The sequence below is a fragment of the Pollachius pollachius genome, assembly GCF_949987615.1.
Source record: "Pollachius pollachius genome assembly, chromosome: 17".
Lineage (NCBI taxonomy): Eukaryota > Metazoa > Chordata > Actinopteri > Gadiformes > Gadidae > Pollachius > Pollachius pollachius.
Window position 1 is genome coordinate 13985206 of NC_136950.1, and position 16548 is coordinate 14001753.

At 43.3% G+C, this 16548-nt stretch overlaps 2 protein-coding genes across 3 annotated transcripts in view; both read right to left on the reverse strand.

The window, feature by feature from the left end:
- The window catches only part of ankrd33ba (ankyrin repeat domain 33ba), a 16507-nt gene extending 13455 nt beyond the window's left edge, over nucleotides 1–3052 (reverse strand). For both annotated transcript variants that reach the window (XM_079754523.1, XM_079754522.1), the window contains exon 1: nucleotides 2213–3052. In XM_079754523.1, coding sequence (XP_079610649.1) covers nucleotides 2213–2686 — 474 coding nt within the window. In that variant the 5' untranslated portion in view covers nucleotides 2687–3052. The remainder of the gene's footprint in view (nucleotides 1–2212) is intronic.
- Nucleotides 3053–7271: 4219 nt separating this feature from the next.
- Nucleotides 7272–15720, reverse strand: ropn1l (rhophilin associated tail protein 1-like; the record flags this gene model as incomplete). Its single annotated transcript, XM_079754538.1, has 5 exons — nucleotides 7272–7398; nucleotides 9864–10039; nucleotides 10646–10807; nucleotides 14895–15018; nucleotides 15590–15720. 5 exons carry the CDS (start codon nucleotides 15718–15720, stop codon nucleotides 7272–7274), a joined length of 720 nt encoding a protein of 239 aa, XP_079610664.1.
- Between the last annotated feature and the right edge of the window lie 828 nt (nucleotides 15721–16548).

Consider the following 16548-nt stretch of genomic DNA (forward strand, 5'->3'; position numbering starts at 1 on the left):
CTAAAATACTCAAACACACTTGGATAGCTAAAACACTCAGGACACACACAAACACACACACACAGACACAAAGAAACAGACAGAAGCAGACACACGGTCAACGCTACATCCCCTTTCTCTCCAGATGTAAACCCGTAGCATAAAGCAGACAGTGTTGCGCAACAGCGACGCCACATGCATTTAATGACACGCATGCTATTCGACTTATGTCATTTCTGTCGTGTGCTCTTCCTTCCTGCAGGACGAAGACCTCATCAGTAGATTGCACAGAGCCCATACTGTTACATGGAAGATGGGGGTTGGAGGGGTATGGAGGAGATGAGAAAAGGGTTGCGCGGGATATGGGGTTGGGGTATGGGCTATCGAAAAGCAGGGTTAGGGGGTCGCTCCGACTGTACAAGCTCCACCAGTTCAACTTAGTGTTCATTACTAGAGTATTAGATCATGTATTCAATGTCCAAACAAATGGGGTCTCCAATCTAATTAGGATAGATTCAGCGCCCCCTCCCTCTTGTCTTCTGCCAGGACTCCAGATCCCATTAGAGACTGAGATATACTCTGAAATATACTGTGATGTGAACTCACTTACACAGGATATGTTCTCAAATATGTAGCTGGATGTACGCTGATATGTACTCTGTGTGCTCTGATGTGTACTTGGATGCAAACTTCAATATATACTCTGATGCCTACTAATGAGGAAATACTGAGCCATTTTATTTTAACAGCATATGCACTAAGAGGAGCAAGGCCTAACCATTTCAGAAACAAAATATAGCTTTGAGCATTAATGTAGCACTTTAATTATTTAAAAATAGAAGACTGTGTGTATATTTTATTTGTGTAAAATAGGGCAAATCTATGAATGCTCCATTGGTTAAGGATGAAAACGACGTGAATATTCTCAGCCAAGGCAAACTCGTCGGTGCATGTGTGATTAAACATGATGTAATGCGAGCAGTGGGTCTAATGGAGCATTCCATTTACTGCCCATTGTAAATGCAGTAAAATGTGTAGATTTAGCAAAACCACAAACATCTCTAACATGCAAACTCGCACATACACATGTACCAGACTAGGCACACACACACACACACAGACACACACACACACACACACACACACACACACACACACACCAAAATCACACACACGCATTCACACACACACACACACACACACACACACACACACACACACACACACACACACACACACACAGACACACACACACAAACATACACGCCTGATTGCATGTATTTTCACAGTGCAATAAACAGCTCAAGGGGGCTCTTTCTACGCTTGTAAAACTAACGACGGGCTGAGCTTCTGTAGGCATAGTTTCACGCTCAGGGTAAAAAGTAAATTGAGTGACTAGCAATTTCAGATGTTATTGACAGAACATTAGGAGTGAGACAAAAAGCAGTAAAGAAGAGCATTACATTACCCAGGTCAATGTGTCACGGACAAGTCTCTCTTGTGCATGCATTATAACGCCATTACTTTGTTAATCTCACTCACACACACACACACACACACACACACACACACACACACACACACACACACACACACACACACCCTGATGGTTTCAAACAGAGAACAGTCGAGGCACTTTGTCATACACCTGGCCACTACTTTGTCATACATAAGCCACTACTGTGACCAGAGCCCACTTATTTCAATACCTATTTGAGCCTGGTGTATAGTTGCTAGTCTGCTAGCTAAATTGCTAGGGTGAAAGGAGGGCCCTCCAATCCCAATATGTGTTTACTCTTTGAGTTCCTGCCCCATGGCTTCCAGCCCTCCTCACACTTCAAATCCTGTGTCAAATCATCTTAGCGCCCAATGAGTGTGACTGACGTTAGCCATTTGAAGATATAAAATCTCCTAACTCGTACGAGCTACTCTTGTAGGCTTAGTTTCTGAAAGTAATCTGCGTATGCAAACGCCTCTGCCCCATATGAGTGGTCACATTGGAAACGCGCGCTTCATCTCTCACACGTGGTGCGTTTTGCGCGTACTTAAACACTCGGAATAATGCGTGTATTGAACGGCCCTACTCAAATCAGTGTTCCAATAAATGGCACAAAGATAATCACGATCACACGTGTGTACCAAACACGATCAAAACGACACCAACAACAAAAAACAACAACTACTCATCCGCGGTGTTCCCACTCATCCCTCATGAGACCCATCGTAAGCCTACCCGGTGGTTCCTATCGGTCCTCCGAACCTCTTCCTCGTCCACCCCCTGGCGCACCATGATCCGCACGACCGCCGCGTTGTTGGTGCAGCATGCCTGGTACAGGGACAGGGGCTCGGCGAACTCCGGAGACGGCGTGCCCCCGAACACGTCGTCTTCCGGCGGGTAGAAGGAGTCGTCCGAGGCGATGCTGCGGGAGTCATCCAAGTCCTCGAAATCGATCTCTTCGAACTCGTCATCGTCGTTCTCCTCGTCCCCTTCATCCTCTAGTTCGTCGCTTTCTCTTAAGGAGCTGAGATAGGTATGGTCCTGGTCAGAACCGGGCGCGATGACCGGGTGGACGTGGGCGATGCTTCTCGCGGCTGGAGCTTTCTGCTGTTGTTGCTGCTGCTGCTGTTGCGCTGACTGGAGTTGTGGTGCGTGTTTGCCGCGCGTCGAGGAGCTGCCTCCATCCCTGTCGTCCGTGATCAGCACCATCTAACCCCGGGACCCTGGCTCAGTGTCCTCGGGGACAGACAGACGAGCGAGAGACGCACCTCCCGGTGCATCGGGCAGCAGGGGAGGAAGGGGAGGTTGGTTCTGTGTTCACAGCATCACCGCTACGAATAGCGAAGCAGTGAAAGCGAAGCTGCTGAAACTTTCTTGCACTCTCAATGTAAATACACAAAAAAAAATAGGGAAAAACGTCCGTTAAACCCTATTGTTATCCCTAATCCGCCATGGCGTGTTGAACGACACTTTCTTTTGTGAGGCGATCATAAATAAATGAATAGGGCCTATAAATAAATTTTAAAAAAATTAAAAAGATCCACGCGAAGAGTTGTTGACAGCGGTTAAAAGTCAAAGCAAAACGTCCCAAAAAGTAAAGTTGGTTGGAGTAAAAACGATCTTCAAGCAAGTGTACTCCGTAGATGAATGGCTCACTGGCTTGTGTGTAGCATGCAGTGTGAGCAAAACTGCAGTGCTCACACACGCACACACCACACACACACACACACACACACACACACACACACACACACACACACACACACACACACACACACACACACACACACACACACGACCGTCCCATGCAGAACGCAGAGAGACAGACGCCTGGTAAACTGTAGTGGCCACTAATCCGGTTAGATCCCTCTTCCTCTGCTCTCCCCTCCTCCCCCTCTCTCTCTGATGAGGATTAATCCTACTCTCTGTTGGAGGAGCTAAGAGTCTTTTGTTGAGATTGTCAAATTAAAACGACTCAGTGTACAAATATTGCGCTAGAGGCAATGATTATTTTCACTCTTCCATAGTTGAAGAAGGAAAACTAAATTATGTTTATGTAACACGCTTTTCTTAATCTGTTTTGGAAACAGGCCTACGCTTTGAGTGACAGCAGACACTGGGTGGGTCTTCTCATGTAGGCCTACAGTGCATTGTTTTACCTCATGGATGATGGCCCAGGGAGTCTGTTCACAACCAAAAGCATGTGAATAATTGTGTAAGATTTTCTTTTGTCTCATGTAAAGTCAGAGGTTTCTACTCATAGAAAACACTGCAGGGCAAAAGTTAGACAAAAGGACAAGGCCATGTCTAACAGCCTTAGGGGTTATATAAAACAGTGTGTTCTTTATAGTGCACTTCAAGGGAGTTTTTTCTTTCAAGGGAGTTTTTTCTTGCCCTTGTGGGGGCTTGGGTAAAGGGGGGTGTCATAAATATTTGACTTGTTAAGCCCTTTGAGACTGTAATGGTGATTAAGGGCTATACAAATAAAATTGAATTGAATTGAATTGAATTGCACTGGGCACTGTGTCACAGATGTGAACCGAATTTCAAATGTTCTATAAAACAATGAAACAGTTGTCACTGTATTAAGAAGAGTCAGGAGTTAAAGAGCACCGATATTTGAAATAATTAAGATTTAAATTGAACCCATCTTCCAAAAAGTGATCATCAATTTCCTTGATTGAAAGCAGTGACGAAGGAGAGACAGCGATGGCAGAATACGTTAACGTCATTTCTTTACTTCTTCATTTCAGGACACAGCTGCTGCGTTTCCCACCGTTAGTGCAGGGTCAGTTGATGCAGCTCCTCATGCAAATGCCTCACACTTCCTTAAAGAGTACCATGTTCAACTGAGGACAATGTTACCTCTCGTATGCAATAGAATATAGTAGAATAGAATTTATAGAGAGACAGACAGAATGACGAACAGACAAACAGACAGACTTTATTCCACTCCAAAGGGAGATTAGGTTTGCTAGAGTAGCTCTTCAAAACACTGAATACGATACTTTATTTACTAAATTACATCAAAGAAACAAATGTATAAATTAGTGTTGTTGTGGTTAATACTTTGACTGCTCCATGTGTCCCCGGCTGGTACGCTATATATATACGGCTGGAACCAGCTGCTTTGTTTAAGTGCGGGCACCAAAACACATGCGTGGCTTCTGTTTTTTTGTCTTTTTCCACTGATTAACAGTCCTTTTATTAGCTGGCTCACATCTGCTCTGGAAAAAAGGAAAATAATTCCTAGTGCAAAACAATCCACATGTGCATCCATAATTACAGCTCGACACAACTCTGGGTGTGATTCCCCTATGTCCCACACACACACATCATCGCCATAGGTACCAGCTTTGCAGGTGAGCTTACATGTCCCTCATCAGCTATGCCAAGGTATTGCCGTATGTGTGGCTTTTATGCTGTTGAAGTCAGGCTCTGCTGTCTCTGTATTCACTGCCTTACCCCGAACTTAGTACTGAAGAAGTGACAGATCCTTATGGGTCATCTAACCCTCGAGCAATATGATCTGTGCATATAAAACTGTTTCGCTGACCTCGATCCTCGACTTTGACCTTGTAGTGTTTGTCACAGTGGTGGTAGGTGCACCGGCCTGTCTGTCATTTGTTATGGAAGGGGGAACACTAAGTTGTGCAAGACAACAGATAACCCACAAAATTCCCAAAGCCCATGTGTTGTTGGCTATGAGACACTGAAGACAGTGATGTCATGATGCACCCGTGATTTGGGCACCACATCCACGTGTTTTCCGCAAAAGCAGCGCTTTCACCGGCACCATGAACAACAGTGCCAGTCAGGAAAGAATTCACCACACAGAAAAACACATCCATAAATAACCTTCCTACTGTTTCTTCTAGTGAATAAAACAAAAGATGAATGTATTCAAGCACCACCTCGCATTCACTCAGAGGTTACAGGTGCCAGAGACAAAGTAATGCCCAACATATTGTGTTCCCCTCATTCACTTTACACACCTATTGTTTTCTTTCTTTCTTTTTCAACCGAATACCTGAAATACCAACATAAGGCGCCATGCTGTGCCACAAGTCTTCTACAACCCTGTTGTCAACAAGCGTCTTTTTTTCATGTGGTGAAAGGGTTCTCTTCAGTCAACAAGTTTCTTCCCGCACACATCCTGTCGGTCCTTAATTAAAACCATGAAGCAAATTGCTTCTGCTTTCTCTATTCGGATACGACCAGCCAGGGCGAGCACTGGTACAATGTACCCTTGACGCAGAGTTCAAACTATGAACGGAGTGTGGCTTATTCCCTTTGTGAGGTCAAACCTAAAGGGAATGATTTGTATGAAAATAGGATGAAGCCGAAAGAGAGTATGGAGAACCCAATTAGGATTAAAGTGACTCCTTAGTGTACTTAGCTCGCTGCAGAGAACGGCCGCCTACCTGAGCACTGCCTGGGCCTGCAAGCACATGTTGAAACAAATAAATAAACAAAGAGTCCTTTGCTTCCAGGGAGTCAGGCAAGTCTCTGCATGCCTTCCCCTAGGACCCCTGGTTCAGTCCTACCGTGGTTCCTTCCTTAAAACCACACTCAACCAAAACAGCCCCCCCCCCCCCCAGTCCTTCCCTGAAAAAACCCTCTCTCTGCTTTCGACATACCTGGAGCTGGCCCGCCTCACAAAGATCTCTTGTAAAGTGTGCACCTCCGCACAAACACGCCTCTGTGTGTGTGTATGTGTGTGTGTGTGTGTGTGTGTGTGTGTGTGTGTGACTGAGTGATTAAATCAGAATGAGGGGAGAATCTGTGAGAACAGTTTGCTTATGTTTGTGTGCAAAGCCAAAATGAGGGCCTGAATTAAGCTGGGCTGAGTGTGTTTGAAGATAAGAGGTTGTGTGTGTGTTAGCAGATTCTTTCCTATTAACTCAGTTCCTCACTTCCCCCCCTTCTTTACAGCTCAGGGCTAATGACGCCGCATTTGAATGTCTTGATTAGAAATTCCTGCTATGATTGGTTAATAGCGTGGGATGAAAAACATTGATTATATTCTGAGAGCTCTGGCAAAGTGAATGCGTTTAAATTTAGAGACAGTGTTGTCGCCGCCTACTCAAATATGGACAATGTCAATGGAGCACAAGTAGCAATTAAGCAATTTTAATCACCAAGCTTTTCTGTTCAATTGGGATTTGTGGTGTGGGTGTTTGTGTGTGTGTGTGAGCGTGAGTGTGTTTGTGTGCAGGCGTTTGTTGGGTTTGTTTGTGCAGATTAGCAAACACAATCCTCATACTAACCCTCACACTGAAGAATCAACTTTATTAGTTACTATTGACATATTTTGTTCAATCATTGCTGCAAACCATAAGTGACATAAATAAGACATATGTCTACATTAAAAAACCCAGGGATATAAAAACACACACTCTTGAGAAACACACACTCGGCTCGCAAGACTAATGACACGCATGGCAGAGAGGTTCCTCCTCCCAAAGGTCAAATATAATTGCCTCTTCCGCCATGGCCTCGGGCAGTTTCTTTCACAATGCCCCCAGAACTTATGGCGTCTGTGATACGCCTGATTCAGCACGATAGAAATATGCCCCCCATAGAAATATGTTTAATTTCCGATCGATGAGAACATCATGCGGTTAGGTCAAAGGTTCAAATGCAATCTGGGGGTTGGGAGGGTTTGGGGGGTTGGTGTTGGGAGGGTGCACGGGTTTAGGGTTAGGGTTAGTGGTCTCCCCCCCTGAGCCTGACTCGACACGCAAGTTCAGCTTTCTCTTTCGTTTACGTTTAAAACCAAAACCATCGTATGCTAGGTAGCTTCTGCGACGGCGGCACGCTGAGACGGCCCTTCAGAGTTCACCGTGGCAGGCGACGACATGTCCACGTTTTCGAGATGAACGAAGTCCAATGGCTTCACCATTCCCCCCTGCAGCGCCCTGGACAAAAAGGAAAAGAAACAGGAAAAAATTAAATATTAAAATGCCTTTGATTGATTTACACATGACATAAAGGTCCCCATACAGGTGGCTGGTGTTCCTGGGATACACACACACTGTGAGTTCATACGCGAGCGCTCATAAGCGCTGGAAGACGGCCCACCTGGTAATGATTCGGCCGGGATGTTTCTTCCAAGAACTGCCTCAATGATCAGATATGACTTTCAGATGAACCCCATACAACGCAATAGTAAACAAGCATTTACTGGGAATCGCTGAATCACAGTACATCTTTGTTCACATCATCAACTTGTTTAGCATACAGAAGGCCAGTTTACAGAAGCTCCATGAATTATATTTGCAGAAAGATGTTAAGACAGCATTCTGGGAAAGACACGGCTGAACTATGGACCTATACTCATTATGTCTATTGGCAGCTGGCTATATGATCTACTGCCCGCCATTTACAACGCTGTCTCTCTCTTTTACTGTAACTCTTTCTTAATGTCTCTCGCTCTCTCTCTCTTCTTAACACTGCTCTGCCACATTCATCGTGTCTCTGGAGACGAGGGGATTCATGTGCCCGGCTCAGGGAAAGAGCATGAGGGTTGTGCAATAATCCAGTCTTGGTGGGAGATGCAGGGTACAAGATTTCAAGCAATGACTTATATTCTTGTACCATCTGCTCACACAGGGACTACCACCAACAAATCAGCAGCAATGAACAATTTCTTGGCACCATAGTTTCGCACAGGCACTGATAGAGAATAAAAAGGTATGGGAAAGAAAGAAAGAGTAGGCTATTGGTGTCGTTGTAAAAATTAAAAACGGAAAAAAATAAAAGAAAAGAATAAAACTGTCAAAATAATAAGGACAAAAAAAAACAATTGTATTGTGTAGTCAATCTGTCCATTCTGGGCCATCTGTCTTTCTAAGACAGAAAGTAAAACTCTTCCGTACTAACCAAGGCATTTATTTTGGGTTTTCTTGTGAAACACATATGAGGGCCTAACAATATGATGATACATTCCACTGAGGCTGTGTAATATGGGTGGAGTACACATATATACAGTGTGTGTGTGTGTGTGTGTGTGTGTGTGTGTGTGTGTGTGTGTGTGTGTGTGTGTGCGCGCTCTTCTGAGGCGAATGGCAACTGCCCGAAGGATATCGCATTCTCCGGAGTTCTTCAACAATGTGTGTGAGGGGGAAATATGCTATGCATGATTCATCAAACTACGTTAGGAGTTAGATATATAGTATGTGCTCACACACACACTCGAGTCTCGAGGTATGTACACTACGTGTACTTGCTGGTGCCTGACTGCATTTTGCTACATTCTCCAGCCTTACTCAGCTAATGAGGGATACTGCCATATGAAGGACACGTGTGTGTGTGTGTGTGTGTGTGTGTGTGTGCGTGCATGTGTGTGCGCGTGCGTTTATTCACACAATGAAGTATTGAACAAGATAGTGCCTGCTTTATCTCTTTCAGCCTCATCCTCTCAAGGCATCTGCTTCAACCTCCTCCCCTCCCTTTCTAGTTCCTCTTCCTTTTTCTTCCTGCCAGACACACCAAAAGTTTTAAAAAAAACAGGCCTCAAAGGCAACAGGCCCCCCTGGCTAACCCAGGCTCCTCTAGGTGTGATAAATGAACTGAAGCCAAGTCAGGCAATGGCGGGGGACAATCTCTTAAGAGCTATGTGATATAGATAAAAAAAGAATGAAAGAAAAGGCAGATACGACGCAAACTTCACCTGACAACTCTCAGATAACAGCTCTTTGTGCTCTCTCTGGCTGCGTGTGAAAACATGGCGACCACCACCCAAAAGGGAGGCTTTTATACAGCAAGACGGTGATTTATCACGGGCTATTGTGCAAGGTGCCAGCGATTAATTGGACCGAATGCCAGGCGACAACCACAGCCATAGGGTTTCGAAAGCATGTAAGGCTCTTTTCTTTCATTCACGCAAGTACAGTACTATTTTCTGTTTTGTATCCCTTTTAAAGGATTTGTCCATGTCCTTCCTCTCTTCCTCTCTTCCATCCTGCCTTTCTTTCTTTTGTCTGTCTCCGTCACACTGTCCGACGCTGACTTCCTGAGGAAGTGGGACGGCTGGATCAAACTGCCCTGCCCCCAAAAGTTGAGCAGAAGGATTTTTTTTGTTGTGTGTTTCCTGTTAGGGATGGGCCATCCCCTCTGTGTACAATGGTGTGGTAGAGGAAGGCTAAGAGGTATGTTAAGGAGATATTAAAGAGGTTTTGTAGGCGTGTGTGCACGTACTGTTTGCTCTGTACACCCGATTGTGCAGACTTGACCAATGACGGACAAACATGGTCGTGTTTACACACACACACACACACACACACAATCAGATATACATTCAATCCCACACACGGACACGCACGCACGCTCACACGCACGCACACATGCACACCCTCCGACAAACAAAGCGAGGAGGGCGTACGCTTGCATCCGCAGGTTGTCGAGGTAACCATTGATGTGGTCGGGGGGGATCTCCCCGTCCAGCCCGGCCAGGTAGGTGTAGAGGCTGGCGAAGGTGTCAAAGTGGATCCGCGCCGCTGCACCCTCCTCTTCCTCTGTCAGGAGCTCACAGGCAAACTTCAAGGCACTGGTGATGGTCTAAAAAACACACACACACACACACACACACACACACACACACACACACACACACACACACACACACACACACACACACACACACAGAGTTTGTGTTTGTGACCAACAAGAAGTGTGTGTGTGTGTGTGTTTCTGTGTGTGTGTGTGTGTGTTTGTGTGTGTGTGTGTGTGCATGTGTTTGTGTGTGTGTGTGTGACCATATATGCCTGATCTATATGGGACTAGTCACAACCATACAAAGGCACAAAACTTGGGGAAAATAATTAAATACAATAGCAAAATTAGAGCATGATTGCCCCCATGTGGACAGAATATACACTTGATATTATTTATCATAAGTCCCAAACTCTTCAATTGAAAGTGTGTATAAATGTATAAGTGAGTGTGTTAGGCATAAATTTACAGATTCCATGATCAATATGTTATTTTTCCACAAAGTTCAGAATTAATTGGATAACATTGACAGCATACTGATATAGGTGTATTGTATATCAGTAAACCCAATACATTTATGTCCCGATTACAATGTCATTCAATGTCATGATTCGACACATATCTATCAGTAGGTTGTTTTTGTTCCAGTACATCCTGAGTATATCTTCTCACCCCACCAAGGGAACTGCAGCCTAGGGCCAGGAAGTGCATCCAGTGGACCTCTGAGCTGAAGTTGCCCAGAGACATGATGGTCTCAAGCTGCATCATGGGTAAACACAGCCCCTTCCATTTCTTCTGCAGCTCCTCCCTGCTACACGTCTGCTCGTGGGAAAGCTGATAGAAGAATTGGGCGGGGAGAGGGGGTATTATTATTACAGATGCAAACACAGGAGGGGAATAAACAGAGTGAGAGAGAGAGAGAGAGAGAGAGAGAGAGAGAGAGACAGAGAGAGAGAGAGAGAGAGAGAGAGAGAGAGAGAGTGGGAAGAGGAGGCTTAATAGAACATAATTTGATGCAGTTTTGAGAGGCACCCTTTTGTCTTTCCCCCAGATCAATATAAATCAAAAAAATCAATAAATATTTGACATAGATTAATTGTTTAATAAGTTAAATGTATATGCTAAATAAAATGTGTCAAAGTAAAAGCATCAAAACAAAGCATGGGCATTAAGTATGTTTTACTTGGTGCTCGTCCTAGGAGCCTGCAGATATTAAAATGTATTTTACTGTCCATTTGGAGAAGTAAACCTTTATTTATTATTATTAGGGTGCCAAGCACAAAGTGCAAAGGCAACCTATTGTAATTGTTATAGTTTTTAATTAGGGTACCAAGCACAAAGTGCGAAGGCAACCTATTGTAATTGTTAGTTTTATTATTATCATTGTTATTATTATTCTGCCACGTTTGACTTACACAGCCTAAACCGCTTGCACGCTTTTTATGAAACTTACTACAGCTGTAGAGGCTGACTCAAGATTAACAGAGAGAAAATATTACACTGATTGGCCCAAACGTGGTGCTATAGTCAGCAGTCCAAAAATGCAAACTTTGAACAAACATATCTCATAACAGCTTTGACGTAGGGTCATGAAACTTTGTTTACACATGCATATCCTCAAATATGCCTCAAGAACCTTTGACCTTATTTGGATAGATTTACGACTATCTTGAACTTTGTTAAAAACACTCAATTCCCTAAGGATCCTAGGTATTTTCACTTAGACAAAAATCCTTTAGCAAATAACATCTTAGGACCAATGTCTTCAATCTGACATTAAGGGAAGTCTGTACAATAAAGATTAAAGCAACCAGGAGCCATTGACTTCTAAAAAAGGTGTGGTTTAAAACGCGTAAAGACTTACATGCTTATAGCAACATTAAAATGCACTCCTATGAACTTGAGTCTGATACAAAAGTTTTTCAGAATCAAATTCTGACAATATAGACTCAACTCATCTCAACATCAACATATTTCCAATTAGGGCGTGGCATCAAAATAGGCGTGGCCTGTGACTAAAATCACCACAGTTCATTGACGGAATGTTTGATTTGAGCAGAACCAAATTAGTTGGGCACCAAAGGTCCAACTGCTCGAGTAAAATTAGTTGATTGACAAAACAACATGGCCGCCAGAGGCGGCCATGTTGCCATGTTGCCGGCTCAAAATCGTTCAAAATTAACTTAATGCCAAAAGGCAAGGTTTACTTAAACCAATCATCATAAAACTTGGTGTAGTCAAAGGCATATGGGTCCAGATGAACCCCTCCAAATTTCATCGGTATCGGGCTATAGGGAGTGGTACAACAATTAACTGAAAATGCAACCCCTCCAAATTGTACCCAGATCGGGCGATGGAGGAATCTATATCAATTAACTGAAAATGCAGAATTTGGACGGACATGTTTTCTGAGCCTTTTCACCTATGAAATCCTGTAGACATTTGTCCAAGAACCTGTAAGAAAATGGCGTCTGGACATCCAAATTAGCCCACTCAATGATAGGTGACTGAAGGCGGGGTTAACTTGAGTCAATCATCACCAAACTTGGTGTACTTAAAGAAGCATAGGTCAAAGTTAACCAGGCTAAAGTTCATCAAAATAAGACGATAGGGGGCACTAAGGTTATCAAATAAAAACTTTTAAGACTTATAAATCCTCAGCTTTTTGACATACGGTCATGAACATTTGTTTGCCCATCACCAGATCTAAGCTGAGGCTATTCCAGTGGTGTCAAGCGTATGCAAACAAAAAACGTCTTAATGGTCTTTGTCAGGGTCTTTATGGTCTGTCAGGGTCTTAATGGTCTGACTGGGTCTATTGGTCGACTTTAGGCTTGGCACCCGTAAAATGCTGCTTGCAGCTATAATTAGGGTGCCAGGCACAAAGTGCGAAGGCAACCTATTGTAATTGTTAGTTTTATTATTATTATTATTATTCCGCCACATTTGACTTACACAGCCTAAACCGCTGGCACGTTTTTATGAAACTTACTACAGCTGTAGAAGCTGACTCAAGATTATCAAAGAGCAAATATAACACTGATTGGCCGAAAGGGGGCGCTATAGCAACAGTCCAAAAATGCAAACTTTGAACAAACATATCTCATAACCGCTTTCACTTAGAGTCATGATACTTTGTTAACACATGCATATCCTCATGGTGAACAAATATGCCTCAAGAACCTATGACTTTATTTGGATGGATTTAAAACTATCTCAAACTTTGTTGAAACCCTCAATTCCTTAAGGATCCTAGGTTTTTTGACTTAGACAAAAATCCTTCAGCACCTATCATCTATGGAATAATGTCTTCAATCTGACAGTAAGCGAAGTCTGTAGAATAAAAAGTAAAGCGCCCAGGAGCCATTGACTTCTAAAAAGGGTGTGGTTTAAAATGCATAAAGACTAAAATGCTTATATCAACATCAAAATGGACTCCTATGAACTTGATTCTGATACAAAAGTTGTTCAGAATCAAATTCTGAACAATATAGACTCAACATATTTCCAATTAGGGCGTGGCATCGAAATGCGTGGCCTAATGGTGACAAAAAAGATGGCAACACTGGGACCATGGGTCCTTCCTCCTCCAAACAGAAACAGGCGGTCGGTGCGGCGAGCGCAACTACCACGAGTGTGGTAGTTGGAGGATTTCTTACTTTTGAGCCAGAGAGACACTTTCTGCCTTATCTCAGGCTAGGATTAACCAATTTCATTTTTTTTTGCACTTTTATAATACATACAATTATTTACTTAATATACCTTCATATCTCCACCGGTGAAGTATCCCTTTAACCAGGCTAAAGTTAGTCAAAATAGGACCATAAAGCGATCAATTGAAACTTTAATGAATCATAACTCCTCAGCCTTTTGACGTCCGTTCATGAAATTTTGTTCGCCCATCAACAGATCCAAGCTGATGCTATTCCAGCGTTGTCAACCGTATGCAAACTAAAAAGGGCTTAATCGTCTTTGTCAGGGTCTTAATGGTCTGCGTCACTGTCTTAATGGTCTGACCGGGTCTTCATGGTCTGTGTGAGGGTCTTAATGGTCTGTTAGGGTTTTAATGGTCTGACAGGGTCTTATCGGTCGGCTTTAGGCTTGACACCCGTAGAATGCTGCTTGCAGCTTTAATTATTATTATTATTATTATTATTATTATTATTATTTTCTATTGACAGCTTTAATGAACAGGGTAGATAGGGTAAAATATGAGTAAAAGTAAATTATAAGCAACGTTCTGTTTTTCATTTTCATCATTTGGCAGCTGATTGAATAATGAATCCTATTGAAATTATATTTACCAAATCAGGCAGGTCAAACATTTGCTGCCACAGTTGGATTTTGTGGCTAAGATACTAAATTATACTAACATTTGGCTGGTGCTGTGCCAAAACAAACATGACTACCCTGTCTCTTGACTGGAATCATCACATTTCAACAGTAAGAGAGGGAGAGAGGGAGAAAGAGAGAGAGAGAGAGAAAGAGAGAGAGAAAAGAGAGAGAGAGAGAGAGAGAGAGAGAGAGAGAGAGAGACACACACACACACACACACACACACACACACACACACACACACACACACACACACACACACAGATGAATAAAAAGACTTGAGAAAGAGAGCTATTTCCGAAGGCAGTGTATCGGTAAACAAATAGATCCAGGTTGGCATGTGTGGGACTCTTATAAAGAAAAAACGCATCCAAAGGAATGCCTCAAACGCCCAATATACCTGCATCTGCTCCAAGCGTCTTCAACGCTAGGAGAGCAAACATTGAAACCATCATACGTTTCACACGGACAAGACCGTCACCTTGCTGCTCATAATATATTCTATTCAAATCCTTCAATCCCGCGGTGCTTCATTAATCACCGATGGCGGTGGCAGGCCTGTGTGCGGCGACAGCAGCAGTCTCACCTGTTGATGCAGGACTTTGAGCAGACCAGGGGTCAGCCCACTGTCTGTCCTTTGGGTGGCAGTATACGTTTCCACTCGCTCCGTGACAGGAAAGGGCTCCCCTTTAGATAACGCAGAGAAATACCTGGTGGAGTAGGAGATATAGAAATAAACCATCCAATTATTATTGAACGTTTCCCCTTGTCCGATCGCCAGCTATTTCGCCCTTGTTGGGGAGCAGGGCAAACTAATTAAGCGGTCTCTGGAGCGTGTGACAATCGCCGTGGTGGCCGTGTTGTTTTAATGAGTTGTCTATTCCTAACCTGATTTAGTCTTGAGAGATGGTATGTGATAACACACTTGTTGATCTCATCCAAGTGCGGCTGTTTCCTAATTACTGAATGTCTTGCCAGGGAGGCATTATCGTTGGATCCATCATGTCATTCATTTTGCGTTCATTTTTTTAAACTTTATTTCTACTTTACTATTTATGATCGAATCAACATAAGACCTTCTGCATCTTAGATCCCAAACCCAATGTTAATTTACAGAGTAGGGCCTAGCCCAACTTTTTTCTTTTTATCGTTTAGAAAAGTGATTTATGGGACTGCAGCCTTTCAATGCATTTATAATGGCCAGTAAATCCCCAAATGACACTAATATGCATAACTTGAATTGAAACACGATAGCCTAATATATTAAGCGATTTTTCTCACGCTGCAGACCACTGCAGCGCATCCTTGGGCTGGGTCCTGATGGCTGCCTTGGTGTACTGCTTCAGGATGTCGGGCAGTTCAGTGGGAATTGCGATCTGCTGGCTGCAGTACATGGTATCTGGAGGAGGCATGGCTGCAGAAACACCAATTCATACAGAAATGATCTGTAAGAGAAATACGAAGCAAACCCTGATAAAAAAAACTACGTAATTAACACGTTTATGTAATGTCCTTCCAACTATCCGGCATATCTATTCTAACCCAATACATTCGTTTAGTGGTGAGTAGAGAGTAGGAAGGTTTGTTTTCATTCATTTCTGGTGACCTCTACTTTTAGGAAGACTGGTTTTCTTATGTCAACTTCTTTGATATATTTTAAATACTGTGTCCCACATTAAACAGACAACTTTTGTCACTCACCTGTTTTACTGGTTTATGTTTACGTCCCTTATTCCTTCTATACAGTCACTAGGGTCGTAAAATTAATTAAGTAAATATATAATAAAATATGAGTACTGCACGTCCTCCTGTAGAATCCAGATATTTACCTTTAAGAAAATTTAAAGATCGGGAAGGTCGCAGATGCTAGTAAGCCCACGAAGAATTATTGCATTAATATAATGTAGTTAGAAGCAAATGAGCAGAACTTTAAGATGGGCTCAAGCTAAAATTGCTCCTTTGCATATATCTCCCACACGCACGCATACACACTAGCTAGGCGAAACAGGTCCTGCTATCAAAGTGCTTTACTTTACCGAACACTAACTTTCATCTTGCACGGCAGCGGTAAAGCGCCCAGAGCCTTGTACGACAGTTGATCATTACGTCAGCTGACCTGTGAATGTTGAATAACGCCGGAATCACCGACTTCGACACCTAACGGATCCACGGAGCGGGGGACCTTATCCCTATGGCAACAAGGTGTTTATCAATAAAGCATCGTCGCGTAGCAACCCAGG